We start from the raw sequence: 20411 nt of genomic DNA, 5'->3' as shown, positions 1-20411 counted from the left end.
TGGCTACATGTGTTGAGAGTCTTCCATATGTTCATATTCATAAAACTAATAATCCTATTTTTACAATATTATCTTAAAAAGTAACCAGAGATGCGGTCAATGATATAAATGCATACCTATTTATAACACAACTTTATATTTTAATGACTAATGCTACAGCCAAAAGTCACATCAGTCTTATATTATGACAGAGCTTTTTAAATTTGCAGAAATAGGGATGCCAATTTAGGAAAAGTAGATAATACGCCTTAAATTACGAAAAATATGGCTTGGAAAAGAAAATTCAAATTATACGTGGAATTTTATTATTCTTACTTCTCTTTTATGTTATGCTTGTTTCTTCCTAAACTTGGAGGCTGCAAAATTAAGCATACTTCTTTTGTAAGGGTATTTTAAATGAATGTATGAGCTCACCCAGTCCCTTCTCAGAGATGAGTTTTTTAAAATCACTTTTTTTCTCCCATTTTCCACTTTATCCGAGGGGATGTAGAAGAAGAAAACACCATTCAGTTAGTCTTGCTCTTGATGAATACAAAAGCAAACCATGAAGAAAACATATCTTTACAGAATTTTTGCCTTTGTTTCTATGGTATAGCATTTTAAAAAAAAAAAAAAAAAAAGAAGGTTGTTTGAACTTACTTTTTACTTATCAGCTCAAAACATTAAAATAGATAAACATTTACATGAAATGTAGAGGCTACGATTGAGCTGATATGCCTTTGTCTAAAAGCTGCATGCCATATATAAAATTCACTTGGGGAAGGTGGGGTTGGTGGTGCTCGGTAAGTCTAGCACTCACCTTCCTATGAACTGAAACTGAGATACCATGAGATACTGTGAGTCTGACCCTGAAAACAAACCATATGGATTATGGGACATCCATTACCCTCTAGAGAAAGAAGATAACAGTGATTTCACACATGAACCCAAAAAGGGAATCACAAAGACAGACACTCGAGGCAGGATTTGGTTTGTTGGTCCAGGTATATCACACACGGGGAACTCTAGTGCTAATTTCTACGTTGAGAGTCAGCAAGAATTTACTTATTTCACTATCAAATCCTTCTGACCGACAGAGTGGAACAGTTAGTAATAATTTTTTCTTTTTTTATAAAAGCACAATTTTGTTAACATTAAAAAAATTAGATTGGTTTATTTCTACAATCACACAGAAATGGATAACTAGATGTCCAGTCCTATCTTACATTTACCTCTTTGGAATCAAGAGCTTCATGTTCAGGAATAGCCGTCATTGGATGACTCAGCTTCACAGAAAAGATGCCCAGGATATGATCAGGTGTAGAAGTGATAAAAAAAAAAAAGTTAAAAAATTTCATTTAAATAGATTGACAATGACATAAATATTTTATTGCAGATAATAGTGGATTCTACCAAGTATAAACATTAAGATTCAATTGTCACTAAAAGACAAAGGAAGATATTTTGGCAGAGAGTGAGCACTTTCAGTATAAGACCACATCTTATTTATTTTTGTGTCACACATCAACTCTAACAGTGCTTAGCATATAGCATAGGCCCTCATTAATTATGTATCTAATGAAGGAACTGTCAAAATGCACTAACAGATTTCACAGAGAGGAAACAAAGTTAAATTTATGTTTCACCCCTCACATATAGGCCTCTAATTGAAAAGCTCCAAAGCAACAGCAACAAATCATGTTCAGACCCACAGTAAATGTAGATGCATCTATAGACAGTACTTACTGGAAATGTAAAATATTGTGCTTTATTGTGACTATTAATAATCTCAATACACACGAACTTCATAAACATTGCAATCTCACTGGGTGATGTTATTATAATGTAATTTATATCATAGTGACACTTTTAACAGAAGAGAAGTTCTCTTTTTATGTGGGAATTTTTATTACTGCATGGGTCTTCTGAGAGCTACATGTAAACTTCATAAGATAGAAGAATGTCATCGATATGCAAGAAAGAGAGAGACAAACTAAGAGACACACACAAAGAGAAGGGGAGAGCAAACATTTATAATGAAATCTCTTTACCCTCTTTTGGTATTAACCATTTATCCTAACTCCAGCTTTAGAATAACCACAGATCCAGTTTGACAGTAACATTTCTTATTTCTGCCATCATTCTGGGCAAACCAGGGTTGTTGAAATGATTGGACCCCTTTCACTTTCAACAGGGTCTTGCTTTGGGTAAAAAGTCTACGGACAGAGACCAGCTCTTAATCCCCTAGAGCAATTTGGAGGAGGCCAGTAATTTAGCCTGCCCTGGGGAAGACTCTAACTGTGGCTGCTAGAGAGGGTAAGGAGTTCTCCACCTGACATTTCCTCAGGTTTGCCTTCGTCCCAACAGATATTCAAGGATGGAACCAATTTTTGTTTAAAGTTATAGCTTCACCAAATCCAAGCCCTTACATTGTATTCCCAACTATAAAATCCTTTGGGTATCATAGCAACAGGACTCCTTCTAGCTGCCTGAGACCATTGCTTTAAATAGAAGCATGATCTGGCCCTAGAGCCAACTAGAAATCTAAATAGCATTCCAGAAAGCAGCTGGAAGCACCTACTTTTTCCTGTTCATCAGAGTCTCCTGAGATCCTACGTATGGCTTAGGATCAGACTCTAGGTACTGCTTCAAACTTCAAACTCAAGTGATTTATCCTGGAAATAGCACCGTCATTGGTATACCTAGGTTAAGTAGTACAATATCTATATGAATCATCAGAGTTTGTACAATGTCAAATGTCCAACCTCCTAATCTCCTAAAACAGAAAAGAAGAATCATCTTGAAATTTTAAAATCTTGGTAATATCCCAATAAAGCATTCAACTGAGATTAGAAAAGCAATTGAGTAATTATGTGATGCCTACTGTTATATTCTATTCTTCCTTTCCAATACAGGTATTCAGTAATTTTAATCCATTTTATTTTAATCTTGAATTTCAAAAACTATATGTTGATTATCCTAGTCAATGAAAGAGAACAGAAAATGATCCTAATTAACTGGTAATCCTCAAATCATTTATATTTAGCTTTGGAATGCTTTCTTCTGTTTATGATCTTTCATCACAAAAGGTTTGCCTTTTTAGTATTCTTAAGCTGACTAAAAATGTGATATTAATGTGTTGTGAAGAGTTATGGATTTAGTCATAATTTATTACATACTCACATAATAAATTCTTTATATGGGTTTGTTCGTTTAGTTTTCACAACAACCTGGTAAGGTGAGCACTGGTAATACCCTGTTTCACAGATGAGGAAATGAAATCACTGAGAGGTAGGATAAGTTGTTCAAGGCCCAAAACTAGTAAGTGGAACACCCATGCTGGAATCTAGCCTGAGAGTGAGCAGAGACTGTGCTCTCAAAGCAAGTGTGATGTGGCAATATGCCTGTGGGAAGATATGCAGGAAAAAGAAGTGGGGAAGACAGAGAGACAGGGGAAGGGAATGGAGTATGACATTTAGCAAAGGGAAAAGCCAGACACTAAAGTCAAGGGGGTCCCATTCAGAGACCAGCAGAATCTCAGGGGTGGCTGGTATAGCTATGAAAGGCCACACAAGAGACACAGTATAATGGAGCTTATATGTCAGATGAGGAGTCTGAGCTTAATTTTCTTAGGCAGTGAGAAGTCATTCAAGTACTTTAAGTTGGGGACATGTGTGGTCATGCGGTCAGATTTCTCATTTAAAAAAAGTCACTGTGGCTGATGTGCAAAATATAAAAATACGTGGATTGGAAGATATTTAAATAATGCATGAGAGATATGGCAGCAGGGCAGGAAAGTGGGGAGGGGAGGGAGGGAGCGAGGGAGAGAAGGAAGGAAAGGAGGGAGGGAGGGAGAGAGAGAAGAAAAAAAGAAGAATTTATTAAAAATATCATCTCAGAAAATACAATTGACTCAAGTTTTCTGGGTAACTCTAGCCTTCCTACTTTCTAGAATGAACAAAGAAGCAGAAGGTAGATATGCTGCTATTTTGTTGATTAAGGAAGAAAAACTGGGAACAGAGAGAAATATTGAATGCTAAAACCTCTGCCGAATGCAGAGACTTTGTAATGCATGAGGACTAGAAATGTCAAATGGGGGGGACAATAACACATAGTATGAACATTTTGCCAGTCAGAATGGAAACAGTGAAACTAAGCATTAAAACAAGTTCTGGCTGGGCGTGGTGGCTCACACCTGTAACCCCAACACTTTGGGAGGCCTAGGCGGGTTTATCACAAGATCAGGAGTTTGAGACCAGCCTGGCCAACATGGTAAAACTGTGTCTCCACTAAAAATACAAAAATTCGCTGGGCATGGTGGTGTATGTCTGTAATCCCAGCTACTCAGGAGGCTGAGGCAGGAGAATTGCTTGAACCCAGGAGACGGAGGTTGCAGTGAGCCAAGATCGTGCCACCGCACCCCAACCTGGGCAACAGAGCAACACTCCATGAAAAAAAAAAAAAAAAAAAAACAAACTAGTTCTATGTAGGTGAATGGCTTGCTATGCAGAGAGTAGATGAATATTACAGGGCAGAGAGTCATCCAAGATGGCATACTTGATGGTAAACGAACGACATGGAAAACAAACTATTATGTTTCCTCAAAGAAAAAAATAACTAAAAAGTTACTAATATTAGCATCAGAGCATTATTCAGCATGGAAAGATGAATGAAATGGGAAGTTCAAGTGAAATGAGACAAAGCATACTTCTATCCTGGATAGAAAATCCTGTCCTAGATATTGTATAACAGATTAACTCAACCTTTGTTCCCTCACCACTGTTGGAAAAACACATTTGAATAAAACGTTCAGTTGATTTTTATTACACTTTTGGTCACAGCTGCCACCAAACTAACATAAAGCCTTGTGAAGAGTTTGTTACCAGTGTGGGGCTTTCTCAAAAATATCACTGCCTCTCCCGAGGAAATATAAACTATACCCCCAAAGAGATAAAATCCCCTCAGACCAACTGAAGAAATGAGAATGTAACAACTAGAAAAAAATATGCAAAATGTGGTTAAATCAGTCAATTAAGTCTTTAATGTACACAAGAAATGGAGTTCAGAGCTTTAGCTTTTGTGAAACAGTTCTCCCTTCTTGAGTGGAGATAAAGTATGTTTTCTGTAGTGCCAGAAATTATGAAGCTGAGGGAGTGTTACAGGAAGTCTTAACATTTTAAAATCACCATGGGTGCCATACATTCCATCCAGAATTCACTTCTTTGGGATTGCTTTTGTGTTCAACTACATCCTCTTGTCAACCTCCTTCACACCATTTGTCTTCAGTCATCTGTACCTTCTGCTTCTGTCTCTCCACTTAGATTTGTGAACTACTAAGATCGAGCATAACCTTCTCAATACTATCCCTCAAAAGCAGACATTACAAATTATTGTAGCAATACCCACATCAAATCTGTTTCATAAGTATAATGTTGTCATTACGAGACTAGATGCCATTGGAAGTCATAGATTATAACTAAAACTAACTTATTGTTAGTTGTTCTGTACTTAGCATAGGACCCAACCACCACAGGGTAGACACTGAATGAGTATTGAATAAATAAATTAATAAGAGAAAGGGAGAATTAGATGGCTAAAGAAAAGAAACAGTTTCCTGACTTGTAAAATTAAAGAATTCTGAATTAGTGAAGCCTTAGGAAGTATTAACTGAATGCCTAAAAGATATGCTTCTTTGTATGAGATTTTGAAAACTGAAGATCCTTCAAGTAGAGTTATCACACAGGTGAGTTCTATTTGATCCTCATATTTCTTTTGCTTTAAAAAGAATTAAATTTAGTTATCAGTGTCTAAGTCCACAGATTATACATGCAGGTTTGTATTTCTGGTTTCTCTTGAACTATTCAAAGATCTTCCAACACTAACCTTGCAGTTTTGTGACTCTGGACAGTAGCTTGTGCCTTTTAGATGAAGCTAAAGATCTCCATGTAAATACAGTCCCCACCACTCCTATGAGGAGGCCAAAGGTCAGGGGTTACCTATTATCATGATTATGTACATAATCATGATTATATACATATCTTGATAATATGTTATAGGTTATATTTATTATCATTATATACATTATATATTTGTTTCCTTCACTTTGGAGATATGCCTAGCCCAATAAAGTATTTGTGTTTTTAATCCCTGATTTACAGCATAGCACAATGCGCTAGAGGAACCCAGGAAATCTTGTAAATTTCAGATTCTGGCAGGGTAAGTGTGGAGAGGGGCCTGAGATTCTGCATTTCTGACAGGCTGTCAGCTGGTGCTGATGCTACCACAGGTTGAATAGTAAAGCCATTGCCAATATCTTTGTATGAATTGATGAAATGAATTTGTTTCAAATATTTATCTATTTACAACTAAAATTAGCTATACTCAAAATGTCCTAATCAATTCTGATACATTGGAGTTGTATAGTTAGATCATTTACCACATATCTGATTATTAAGTACCTGCTAATAGGTCAGGCACTTGGCTAGATGTTAGGGATGTCACAATCAGTGAACAGACATTGTCACCTGCCTTGAAGACCACAGTCTAGCAGGAGAGACAGATAGTAATTATATAATCAGGAATATATAGGTACAAACACAAAATAATATGTTAGGAAGTAAAATTACTGAGTCTTATCAGGGTTCATAATAGATGAATCTAACCTAAACTAAAAGGATGAAGGCATATTTTTCCCAGAGGCTGAAATTTCAGGGATGCTACCTCATAGGAATAAGAAGCATGAGGAGTATATATGGAATTAGTTGCTGAGAGGAAATTACTCACAATTGGGATGATTGAAAAACAGGGAGAAAATTCTAGTGGATGGATAAAATGAGTGAGAGAGCGATGTCAGAAATGGAGGATAGAGAATTACTGCGAGGAATTTGTATGCATCAACTTCACTTCAGTGTCATCTGTAAGCCCTTGAAAATGCTTATTAAATGAATGAACACTATTAAATATAAGTTTTCCTGCAAAGTACATGATCTCATTCCTTGTTATGACTGCGTAGTATTCCATGATGTATATGTACCAAATTTTCTTCATCCAGTCTATCATTGATGGACATTTGGGTTAATTCCACGTCTTTGCCATTGTGAATAGTGCTGCAGTGAACATACACATGCATGTGTCTTTATAATAGAATGATTTATATTCCTTTGGGTATATACCCAGTAATGAGGTTGCTGGGTCTAAAGGTATTTCTGCCTCTAGGTCTTTGAGGAATCTCCACACTGTCTTCCACGTGGTTGAACTAATTTGCACTCCCACCAACAATGTGTAAGTGTTTCTTTTTCTCCACAACCTTGCCAGCATCTATTATTTTTTGACTTTTTACTAATACCCATTCTGACTGGTGTGAGATGGTATCTCATTGTGGTTTTGATTTGCAGTTCTCTAGTGATCAGTGATGCTGGGCTTTTTATCATGTGATTGTTGGCCGCATCATCCTTAGTGAGCTAACACAGGAACAGACAACCAAATACTGCATGTTCTCACTTGTAAGTGGGAGCTAAATGATGAGGGCACATGGACACATGAAGGGGAACAGACACTAGGGCCTATCAGAAGGTGGAGGGTGGGAGGATGGAGACAGGCAAGAGAAACAACTAAAGAATACTAGGCTTAGTACCTGGCTGAGGAAATAATCTGTATGAAAAATCTCCTTAAAATACATTTACTTATGTAACAAACCTGCACATGGACCCCCAAACTTAAAATAAAAGTAAATAAACGTATTTACTTTTATAAACATATATATAACATATAAACACATATATAAACATATAGATATATATGTTTTCCTCATTTCCCCAAAAGATCGCAAGCTGCTTGAGAATAGGTCTCATCATATTCTAGCAGTTGTGCACCAAACACTAGTTGATTGGTTTTACTGCTCACAGTTCTATACCCTGGAATAAAACATAGGCAATGCTCTGAGTTTTTTCTTTATTGAGACCAGTTCATAATACTTGCTATGTGGAGAAAGCTCCTCTCTATGATAGTTAGAAATATACCTCTCATATCAGAAAAAGAATTGGCTGTATGTCTTAAAGATTTAAGCTGTATTAGGCCAAATACAAAAAATTTATTACAACATTTATTAATATTTATTTTTAGGATTTAAATATTTACTTTTAGAATTTAAAAGTAGAGCATCTATTTGTGGCGATGCCCAAAGGTTCCCAAGTTTTTCTATCTAATTAATTCCCTTTGTGACATGGGGAAAATCACTTTGTGTCTGGGCTTTAGTTTTTCATCTTTAAAGTCTGGGCCCTAAATAGATGAGTTTCAGTTCCTCTTTTACTTGGATAATTCATTGGTTCCATGAGGCTTAAGCAAAAAATCTACTGATTAATAAATGATGCTATCTCAGAAATAAAGGTCTTCTTTATGGCATCTCCTGCACCGAGCCATAGCTGAAGTAGAAGTTATGCCGATGGGGATAGTAAAATGAACTCCCCAACCTTAACCGGAATCCTTAATGTTGGTTCTTAGTTCTGCTCATTTATTCCTTGTATGAACTGTTACAAACTATTAAGTTCACAACATTCTTTTGTGTATTCCCTTGGTTATTATATGTTCACTTGATAATAATGTTAGTTGATATATTCTATTGAAATGCATGGTAATTGTTTCTTAAGCCCACCAAACACTCACTGCTGAATGTTGGGCATTAATATTGTTATACTGGAGTCTCAATTCTAATACTAATAAGACAACATAGGAATTTTCTGTCCTGATCTTTGTAATAGATCTGAAATATAGCTGAAAATTCCCAAATTATACTATTTTAATTCTTGGCCTTTCCTCTTCCATCCCGAGAGATAAAGACTTAGGACATGTTAGAATTTCTTCTTCCAAACACCACTTTCTAGACAGCAGTGTAAGGGAATTTTTGTCTGTCCATTATTGTATATCCAGTCTGTTTAAAAACAAATACCACATCCTATTGTTGACTTACATTTTTCATCTAGACTTGTTTCTTTCTCAACTAGAAAACCACTTCCCTAAGGGGATTAACTACACCATTCACTTTTTTCAGTGCACAGCTCCCAGGTTATAATGAAAACAGAGTAAAACGTGTATTCCAACACCATTTTAGGTCTCAAAACAAATCCCAGAAGTTGAAATTGGAATTGACAAGGAAGCATATTTGTTGTTCTTTTTGTTTATCCTTTAAGAGAACACTTTGTTACTTAGCACCACAGGCAAAACATCATTTTCAATTGTTTTCAATATCATACCAGTCTAGTACAATCATAAATGAAATGCCTATTTCTTCACAAAGTAAAATATTGGTGGAATATTTTTCTCTCTCCATTTTTTGTCTTCTATAGATTATAAGGCATACTGTACCTTTTATTCCAGTGTGACATAACATCGAATATAAACAGCTATGTATTAATACTCTTGACTTCATAAATATTTTTGGAATCCTGTCCCTGCCTTATTCACATCCAAGGTCTTCCTAATTTGCTACCAGTTACCTCTAAGTTGCAGGAAATCTATCCCAGATCCCAGGTGTAATATCAACAGATGTCAATCAATGTGTTGCAAGGATTTGGAAGAATATTTAAGAAAAGAAATAGGTATGACTGTGATAGGGTCAAGCCATCCCCTCTCACCTTAGACCCCCTACCAGATCCCATTCCACTCTCCTCTAACAGTACACCCCCAAGAGCATCACTAAGGATGTGGGGGCTGAAAGTTGGATGAGGAGGGAAAGGGTATGTGGTTGGTGGGCAGGCAGATGAGCTAAGGACTGTATGTCAATAGGTAACAGAAGGATTTATTTCTATATGGTGCCTGCCAGCCACGTCTTCCTGGCATTGGGCCACATTCCTCCATTCCCACACCTTCCTATGCATTGTTTCAAACCACACTTTAAAATTATGTAAGCTTTTCCTAACCCTTTTACCATCTCTTTTATATATAATGCCTTCAAACTGTCAGTACACCCAGTGTTTTCCTTCCACTTCCACTCCTTGCCCTACATGGTCTAACTGTATGGTCCTGCCAGGCACTCTAACTTGGTCTTAGATTGTGGCCATTCCTGAGCCACCTGATGAAGTCTAAAATCTTTCTTCTGAAGAATCTGTCTTCTTTTACTTCCAGCTATGTTCTTGCTAGAACCACAAACTAACAGCTATGATCGTTTTTTATTCAAACTTCAAACGATAAAATAAGTGAGGTATTTACTGATTGCTAAGAAGCCCTTAAAAAAAAACTCTGCACCATCAGTCAGTTTCAGCCATCCCAGAGTGAGATCTTTTGAGAATTAGAAGAAAAATGCTCATAGTACTGCCAAATTTGCCTTCGATATCACCTGGGATTTTATAAACTGTCAAAAGGTCATTCAAATATGGGATCATTAAAATATATTCTCAGGCATTCAAGGCCTTGGAATATTTGCTAAATAAAAACCTATCTCAAAAACTTTCTTGGGTCAAGGACTTAAAGAAAAAGAAAAAGACACGCAGGAGGATGCTACAGGAAATAAGGGAAGAAAGGGTAATAAAGCAATCTGATTAAGTGTGCTGTTGCCATAAAAACAAAACAAAACAAACCATGAACTACTATGAAAAAGAAAGAGAGAAACTATAACCATAATATGCCAGAAATAAACACCTAGAATTGAACACTATCCATATGATGGGAGGCAATGGAAGGGACCAAATGGACTTGTCTTACTAAAAGAAGATACAGATATTGATACAGGCATATAAATACGAATACAGACCTTAAGTTAAGGACCATCAACAACAAAACAAGGTTGAATACATTTTAAACTAGTAAATTAAAACTACACTTTTCCAATAAAAAACTGAAAAGCAGAAATAACAGATAAGTTACGAAAAATGTGATAATATGGCAGAATTAAGGTTATGTAATGAGATAATCTCAGGTATGAAGAGAAATCTCTCAAGATAAAAAAAAAATCAAGATCAGAAAATATCTGGACAAGAGAAATACACACAAACAAAAGTTATACAAATTTGAAAATCAAAGTAGGAAAAAGATTTGTCTCTCCAATATGAACCAAACTACAACTTGAATAGTAATTTTATTATCTTAAAAGTGGAATTCAAGAAGAAATGCTATAAGGGACAGGAAAAAGATATTATATACTGATAATAAAATCAATGAACCAGAAAATATGACTATCATAAACATATATTCCTAAAAATAGAGCCTCAAAGTATTAAGATTTTCCAGTGTTGGACTTCTAATGCTTTGAAAGCAAGTTGTGGTCTTACACTTCATTTGAATGCCTTAATAAAGCTAAGAAAGTGTTTGATGTCTAATGGTGACTAGATAAATATTTTTATAAAACCTGAAGAAGGGCTCAACCTCACAGTCATATCCTTGCTCCCCAAAAAGAGATTTCCATTTGATTCACAGAACTTATGGAACATATGGCTTATATGAAGGCAAATGGGTATCATTACTTGATGGCTGTAAGTTAAATGTCTGAGTTGTGCTTTCATTAGTCACACATCGGCAAACTTCAACAAATTTAGCAATCTGAAAGAATTTTATGCTCATATTCTGGTGAAAGGACTAAAACAGTGGTCACATTAGGCAAGATAAAGCAATACAGAAAAATTTTGCCCTGAAGTTTCAAAACAAGAGACTCCTTGGCTATGCAAATATTACATGGTGAAAATAGATTTTGTTGCATGGGATACGTAAAAGGATCATAAAACACATTAAGGCAATGAGACAATTAGGTTGAACTATATGAAACTGATAAAATTGATATTTGTGTAGGCAAAAAATGATTGAATAATGGCAATTTCATGTGATGCAACCTAAAGAAACTTTTTAAAAAAAAACAAATAATAGCTTTTCAAGAAGGTTAGACAAGCAATTTTGTTCAAAGGTAGACTAAATATATATTTTTAAAACTCAATTTGCAAAGATAAAATGCTTCTATCCAGGTTTTCATTCTATTTCAGGGTTAATAATGCATGGGTCACAGCTGCCTTCTCCTACCGCGCATTTGCTCAGCTGAGACTATTGTCCTAACCCTGAGTTACTTGACTCTCTCCCACCCTACCGCCCACAGTCAATGTCTGACTGGTAAAGGGCATAAAAGGGTAGCTCATTTGCATCAGGTGTGGATAACTTTGCAATTTATTCTCTAGAACCTTCTTCCTATGAATTAAGCCAAGACTGGCCTTGTATGGAAGCCATTTGCTCAGCTCTTTGCCCCTCTCAATTTGAATCCACTCCTTTCTTTACATGAAGCTTTTCTGAAGAACCCTCCCTCAACAAATAACCAATATCTGAACCCCTGTCTCAGGCTCTGCTTTAAGGAACCTGATTTAAAATATCACACGAAGGAGAAGGGACAGGTGGCAGATGTGCGTGGTGAAATACAGAGAGCTCATTATCCCTTAGTGCCTCCATCGGAACAAGGTGCAAATGGATGGCAGTTTATTTTCTCTGTGTCCATAAAATACAAGCATAGTCAGTACATTCCAAAGGCCAGCATGTTATTTTACAAGAGCTTTAAAAATCATGTTTCTCAAAGTATACTTTTCTTCACTAAAAATGTTATCCTGCCTATGTGCAACAATACATCTCTTTCCAATTATCAAATTCCTAATTTCTTAAATGATTTTATTTTAAAATGTTACAATGAAAAATTTCAGCTAGATACTACATGTCCAATGCCAGACAACACATGAGCTCAGGGCAGGTGTTCTTGCTACTAAGATTAAGCCAAAAAGAGAAATATGAATAAGAAATTGATTGCTCTCAGTTTCCTGGAAAAAAAAATTAAAAGTCAACTGTTTTAGGATTAAATTAAGCATACTTTAAGACTGGCAATTAGATAACCAGAAACATGCCCAGTTTCAAATTCCAGCCTGTCATTAAGGCATGTATTCGGTTGAAATGCTCTTTTTGCCCTCTAGTGGAGAACTTAGCTAAAAATGATTGATACTTCATTTTGCAAAATCACTTCTCTTAAAATATCTGCTCATTGACATTCATTTTTTAATGTTAAAAATCCAATTAATTTGCATTTAGTCATTTTGAACAGAATGTTCTTTGTGAATGTATTAAACACATTCATTCATTTTGAAAACAATTTGGCGTCATCTAATCTTAAAACATTTTTAAAAACCCATTCTAAGTTCAATAAAGTCTTTTTTCCAATTCCAACAATCTCAAATATTTTATATTTTAAATCATTCTTAATAGCTATCTAATCTCCATTATCTTTAAAACTTGTCAGAAAAGTTTTAGCATTGAGAGCAAAGCTCTTTATTTCTATGATGATTGAAAATAAATCACCCTGGTCTATTCACACAGACTTCTAATCATACATACAGGAACAAACATTATTAATGAGGAGGTTTGAGGGATGTTTTTGCCTCCAAAATTCAAGATTACTTTTTTCAATAAATGTGGCTGCCTCAGTACAATTTTGTCAGAGTATTTGATGTTTAGTGGTTCTCTTAGCCACTAACCTTTGCAAAGTGGACAGTTCTGCCAAAAGAATGTTGGGGCCTGGAGATGAAATGTGAAAAGCATTATGGAATTCATCAACCCAGGCTCTGCCAGTAACTCATGCCAAGGCCTTGGGTATGTCACTTTGCATCTTTGGGCTTCAGTTTTCTTATCCGTAGACTGAAGGAAGTCAGATGGCCTCAACAGTCAGTTCTAGACCTGATTTACATATGTAGTGCTACGTTTGACCAAATGGAAGCCTGTGCGTGATTCCGGGGTGGTGGTGATGGTGAAGGTGGTAATGCTGCTTTATTGATAGATGTTAGGGAGGTGTCTCAAAGAAAATTAATCAAGCATCAGCTTTTAAGCTATTCTGCAAAATTTTGTGCAAATTATACTTTCCGAACCTCAGTTTCTTCATATGGAAAAGAAACAGTAAACCCTACTTTATGATTGTTTTTAAATCTAAACAAAATGCTGCATGTGAAGAAAGCGGCATGTTGCCCACTTTTTCTAAATATGTCCCTTATAAAATTTCAGTGACTCCTCAACTCACTCACTGCTTTTTTTTCCCCAGTTCAGATAACTCATTATGCTTGGGAATGTGGAAGCTATCTAGTAATCTTAATTATTGCTAACTTCACATTATAGTTTCTGATTCCAGTTGCTTCTTCAGTGCTCTGGCCTGCTTTCATTTTCTCAAATTTGCCCTGCTCCTTTTCTTTCTGTCTATGCTTGCTGCCCTCCTCTAGCTGGAATGCCCAGCCCATCCCCAACCTTCACTTCTTTTCAGGCCTCAGATTCAACACCATTTTCTCATTAAGTCATTCCTGATTCATCAGACTGGATCAGGACCTCTGACATATATACTCATACCTGCCCAAATGTCTTTTGCATGGCAGTTGTAACAGTTACCAGTAAGTATTGAATTTTTTTCTTCTTTAATTTCTGTTTTCCCTATGTAGAAAATAAGGACCTAGAAAAGGCCCCCATGTCTCTGTCTGCTGGCTTTCCAGTGCATGGCCAGCACAAACACAGCGCTTTGCACATAACAGATACTCAATACATCTTTATGAAACGAATAAATGTGTTTCGTCAACTTCCAGACTCCTGAGTTCCTAGACTTTATGTTGGAATAAAAAGGTTGCAAAGTCTATGCTTTTTGTTTTTAGTGAGAAATTAGGCTATTAGTTAGTCAAGGTTTTGATAACCTTGAACCAAATCACTTAATGTTCTTTTCTAATTTTGAAGCTGTGTACAATTGTAGACTGCTTATCTCAAAGAGCTGTTTCTTTAGTCTTAACGCATACTCATAAAAGATTTTTCACATCTTTAGATTTAAATATTTACAGCATATATTAGAAAAATAAATTGTTATTTCAAAACCCTCTCAGCCTTTGAAGCAGTAGGGGAAGGTTAGACTTACTTTAGATTTTCCTTTCTCCAGATAAGTTATAATCTCTATTAACTCTTGGTGATTGATCTTTGTTTAAAACATCAGAAGAAACTTCTGGCAAAAAATATGTCAGAGGAGCTACTAAAAAAAATCAACCCATGCTTGAAAATATGCCTATAATATTAATATTTTGGTTTTTATTGGATTTCTGCAGATTTACAAGGTCAATTCTCTGAGTAGCAATGCAGTGATAACACCAATTTACAGGTTCTCAAAAATGTTAACAATATAAACTTTACACATGTACTAAATTTGAAAATAAAAAAGTAGAAGAAAAAATGTACAAAGAAAGTCAACCTTCAATGTTTACAGGGTGAAATATCCAAGGAGTTTAAGGAAAGAATGCTGCTGGCCTAGGAAGCAGGCTAAATCCAGCTTGTGAAGGGGCCTCTCCCACCTACCCACTCTGGACATGAAAGTTTCTTTCCTTTCTCTGTCCTCCTACCTCATTCACATACCATCAGACCACCATGAAAACTCACCAGAGGTTCCAGAGTAGGTATGCCAACCCCTAATCCTCTATGATGGGAAAACAAAAGGAGTTAGCTGTCTATTGCTATTGTTTTTCATTTTGCCTATTTCCTACATGTGAATTTCTCATTCAGAATACATTTTGCTAGGTTGGCTCCCTCATTATTCTAATAGATGATTCACCCTTGCCTTATTATAAGTGGAGTGATTCTTTACATAGAGAAGACAGAAATAATGCACATAACTGAACTGAAAAGACATCCATTTGCTCACTCTCCTCCCCTTTTCTCATTTCAGACAAGTTATATTCCTTCTTTATTCTTAATCTACAATCTCAAGAGCAGTTGCTTAGAAAAAAGGATAAGAAAAAATGATCAATAAATATTCTGTTGATATATCATAAAGGTAAAATGTATTATAAGCAAATACTTCGTCTTTTTTAGCAAAAACATAATTCTAATATAAATAATTGCTATAATTTAAAATCTCTTTATGAAAAGGGCACTTTAATTTTTTAAAAAAGGAAATCACAAGAAAGTATATGTTGGCAGCTATGGTATTTTTTCAAAGAGAAAGGACTTTTAATAATTGAAGTAGTATACCAGAAAAAGTTATACACCTTCTGATTCAGTAAGTCTATGAATACTGAATGTGTAAAACTCACGCCCAATTGTAAACATTACAAGCACGTGGGGAGAATTTTGATTAACAGCTAAACCCAGTATTTTATAACTTATTCTAATAAAAAATTCCTAAGCTAATATACTAGATACATTACAGTATATACTATATATATATATATATATATATAATAGTATATATACATATACTCTCTCTACACATATTTAATTTATGGTTGTGTTTCCTTTTACTTATTAGGAGTTATATGAGGAAAAAATAATTATAATCTAGTACTTATGCCAATACAGTTTTTCTTTTAAAGATTTTTTATAGGAAAGTTCATTTTCTTGCTGACTCATTAGACAATTTAAAAGGCAAAAAAAGATCACTTGGACACAGGAAGGGGAGCATCACACACCAGGTCGTATTGTGGGGAGGGGGAGTGGGGAGGGATAGCATTAGGAGATATACTTAATGTAAATGACGAGTTAATGGGTGAAGCACACCAACATGGCACATGTATACATATGTAACAAACCTGCACGTTGTGCACATGTACCCTAGAACTTAAAGTATAATAAAAAAATACAAAAAATATAAATAAATAAAAATAAAAAGGCAAAAAAAAGAAACGTCTGTTATTATAGTGGAAGCATAGCATTTTCTATGAGGTAAAAACTTTGAGATCACCCAGTTCTTGAGATTTCTAAATTTTTTAAGTTGTAAGCAGGCTTAAAAATCTGCATTTTTCTTTTTTATTTTATTTTCTTATTTTTTGAGACAGAGTCTCACTCTGTCACCAGGCTGGAGTGTGGTGGCATGATCTGGGCTCAGTGCAACCTCCACCTCCTGGGTTCAAGCGATTCTCCTGCCTCAGCCTCCCAAGTAGCTGAGATTACAGGCGCGTGCCACCATGCCTGGCTCATTTTTTTGTGTTTTTGGTAGAGATGGGATTTCACCATGTTGGCCAGGATGGTCTCAAACTCCAGACCTCGTGATCCACCTGCCTCGGCTTTCCAATGTGCTGGGATTACAGGCGTGAGCCACCGTGCCTGGCCAGGAATCTGCATTTTTCTAAAGCTCTCCAGATAATTCTGAAACAAACAGCCCAATCTGAGTCCTAAAGTTAGGGTTTTGAAACCAAACTAAATGTCCTACTATTACAGCTGAAGAGACAGAAACTCGCAGGAAGAGAGTGAAATGTGTGGCACAGTAACATTTATGTAAATGATGTTATATGCACACAAAATAACAATGCAACTTTTGAAAGAAAATGCACAAACAGATAGATACACATGACATAGTTTAGAATATTTCTCTAGGGGCAGAAAGGAAAGAAGAGTGGGAAATGGGAATTAAAGGAAATACGTATGTGAATAAATCAGAAAGCAATAAAAACAAAAAGCCGTAATAAAAGGAAAAAGCTATTTAAGATGAGAGTAATGGCCTACTAGTTATATTGATGGATTGTTTCTTCACTTCTGCACCAAAATTCTACTATAATAGCTAGATGCTAAAAAATGTATAAAGCTGAATACTTAAGATGGAATATGAGTTTTACTTTCATATATCACTTGCTCCCATTCTATAACAGAGATTCTATAACATGTTAGATGTTGGTCAGGCTGGTCTTGAACTCCTGACCTCAAATGATTGGCCTGCCTTGGCCTACCAAAGTGCTGGGATTACAGGTATGAGACACCGAACCCAGCCTCAAAACTCTATTTAAAACATAAAATTCTTCAAAAAATAGAACAAAATTCTATAACAGAGATTCTATTTTGTTGCTGTTGTTGTTTGTCATTCCACAGTTAAGAAAGCTAAAGCAAGAGTTTGAATTACTTTTTCAAGTATAGGCATACAAGTCATTGATTTTACAAAATAAATTCAAGAACTGATACCTCATTACAAATAGACTCTGCAGATGAATTTTAACTTGCATTTCACTATAAGTAGAGTGACTTTATGCTTACTGATCAAACAGGACACTTCTGATAAAAAGAGGGGGCACTAAAAATACTGAAATCATACAATTTTAAAAATATTTATTGACTGGAAGGATTTATTATAGTGGTAGACATAAATATTTCTTTTCAAAACACTTTTTTTAAATTTTCTTATTATTATTTTAGACAGAATCTTGCTCTGTCACCCAGACTGGAGTGCAGTAGTGCAATCCCACCTCACTGCAACCTCCACCTCCTGGGTTCAAGTGTTTCTCCTGCCTCAGCCTCCCTTGTAGCTGTGACTACAGGCATGCATCACCATGCCCAGTATTTATTTATTATATAAAAAATAAATATATATTTTAATTTTTTTTTGTATTTTTAGTAGAGACGGAGTTTCACCATGTTAGATGTTGGTCAGGCTGGTCTTGAACTCCTAACCTCAAATGATTGGCCTGCCTTGGCCTACCAAAGTGCTGGGATTACAGGTACGAGACACCACACCCAGCCTCAAAACTCTATTTAAAAAATAAAATTCTTCAAAAAATAGAACACAACATTATATACATATATAATGTTTTTATTCGTGTGTGTGTGTGTGTGTGTGTGTGTGTATGTTTAAATGACCCAGACTCATCAGAACACATGATCATCTACATAGGAGTATACATTTTCCTGTCTATATGAGAGATCTTAAAGGTTGTGCCTTGACCTCCAGCAATGACAACAGCCTGGGGTCTACAAGGCAGAGTGCTCAGGCTACGAGGGGTTCTGGGCCAGAAGAATGGAGAAGTAGGAGATGAACAGCCTGCTCTGGCTATGAAGTGAAAGCGATAGTGGTAGTGATTTTTTAAGAGACTACTCCAGATATAAATACTGAAATACACAAATGGAAAGGCTAGAGAAATCTAGAGCTAGCCCTTGCATAAAAACACACAATAGGATTTAATGGCAGTGGAAGAAAGGGGAGAATCTACAGTACATGTGAAGAAATCTGTCACACTTATTTATCTCTTTCATGAGACAGAGCAGACTTGAAATAAAATAGTGTATGGTTACAAACAACACACAAAGATCACGCATTTTTAGAAAACTAAAAGTGAAACAAAATGGCTCCACTGTCACAAACTTGGCACCAAACTCATTTTTTTTAAACGAAAGAAAAATATCCTCAAGGATGGCTGTGAATTTTCTCCTGGGGCTTTAAAGCTGTCTCTCTGTCTATAAAGATCCTATTTTTGCTTGTAAAACCTCTCAAGCTTTCACTGTAAAAAGAGCCTTCTTGCTTAGGAAATCTCAGCCTTGCTTCTGCCAACAGATCAGAAAAGTCATCCTGATTGTGAAGGCTTAGTCCTCACTCCTCTAGTTTCTATTCATAGACTGGCTATGTGTTTCTCGTTTGTTTGCTGGTGCAAACTGGCAGAGTAGAGACTCAAGGGAGAAAGCAATAAGTGATAATTTCCTGTCTACATGGCTTGTAGCTATGCTAAATAAAAGGGAGAAAACGTAGTTGAATAAGAAAAGAGAATAAAGTGCATAAAACTGAGTAATTAAGTGGGAATATTGAAAGTAGGCCAGAAAAATTGGAATTTTAGGGTGACTTATAAAGAGAGGTATACCTTGGAAATTATGAGAGTAGAAGATAGAAGAAATGAGAAAGGGTGAATGGAGGAAAGAAGAAAAGTCATGGACAGTGATAAGCTTTCTACTTAGATACTTTATGTGTGTGTTAGTTTTCTCACCTCAGGGCCAGGTAAGTAAGCTGAGACACATGTGGCCACATATTTATGGTGCGTAGGAAGAATATTATTTTTCTAAATGAGTTGAATTTTTAAAAATAGAAAATAGACTCCAGTAGGCCTTAATCTAGACATAAACAGGTATGTTGTACATGGTACTTTGCTACCTCCAAAGATAAAAAAAAATTTAAATGCATTGTAAAATGGGGGAAAAATGGACAAAATGACTATAGTAGATTAGATACAATTTTAAAATAGTAACCCACACACACCGATACATCTTTCCTCTGTACCCTTTCTTGTTTCAGCAATATACATAGTCCAAAGCATAATATATCAAAAATAAAGAAAATATCCTGAAGACTTTTATTTTGTTTTTGTTTGTTTTTTTGACAGGGTCTCACTCTGTTGCGCAGTCCAGAATGTGGCGGCACAATCATGGCTCAGTGCAGCCTGGACTTCCTGGGCTCAAACAATCCTCCCACCTCAGCCTCCTTAGTAGCTAGGACCACAGGTGCATGAAACCATGCCCGCTATTTTTTTTTTTTTTTTTTTTTTTGTAGAGACAGAGTCTCCCTATGTTGTCCAGGCTGGTCTCTGGCTCCTGGGCTCAAGCAATCCTCCCACCTTGGCTTCTCAGTGTTGGTATTACAGGCATGAGTCACCACTCCCATCCCCTTAAGTTTTAACAGCCAAAGTTTTGATCTGCAGGAGACTGGACTTCAAAATTAGACA

At 35.9% G+C, this 20411-nt stretch overlaps 1 protein-coding gene across 11 annotated transcripts in view; it reads right to left on the bottom strand.

Moving 5' to 3' along the window:
• The window catches only part of MLIP (muscular LMNA interacting protein), a 262957-nt gene that overhangs the window by 8036 nt on the left and 234510 nt on the right, over positions 1-20411 (bottom strand). For all 11 annotated transcript variants that reach the window (XM_033217477.1, XM_033217478.1, XM_033217485.1 and 8 more), the window contains one exon: positions 1212-1265. In XM_033217477.1, coding sequence (XP_033073368.1) covers positions 1212-1265 — 54 coding nt within the window. The remainder of the gene's footprint in view (positions 1-1211; positions 1266-20411) is intronic.

Source organism: Trachypithecus francoisi, unplaced genomic scaffold, assembly GCF_009764315.1.
Source record: "Trachypithecus francoisi isolate TF-2019V2 unplaced genomic scaffold, Tfra_2.0 Lachesis_group10, whole genome shotgun sequence".
NCBI lineage: Eukaryota > Metazoa > Chordata > Mammalia > Primates > Cercopithecidae > Trachypithecus > Trachypithecus francoisi.
This window is presented reverse-complemented; position numbering and strand designations above follow the sequence as displayed.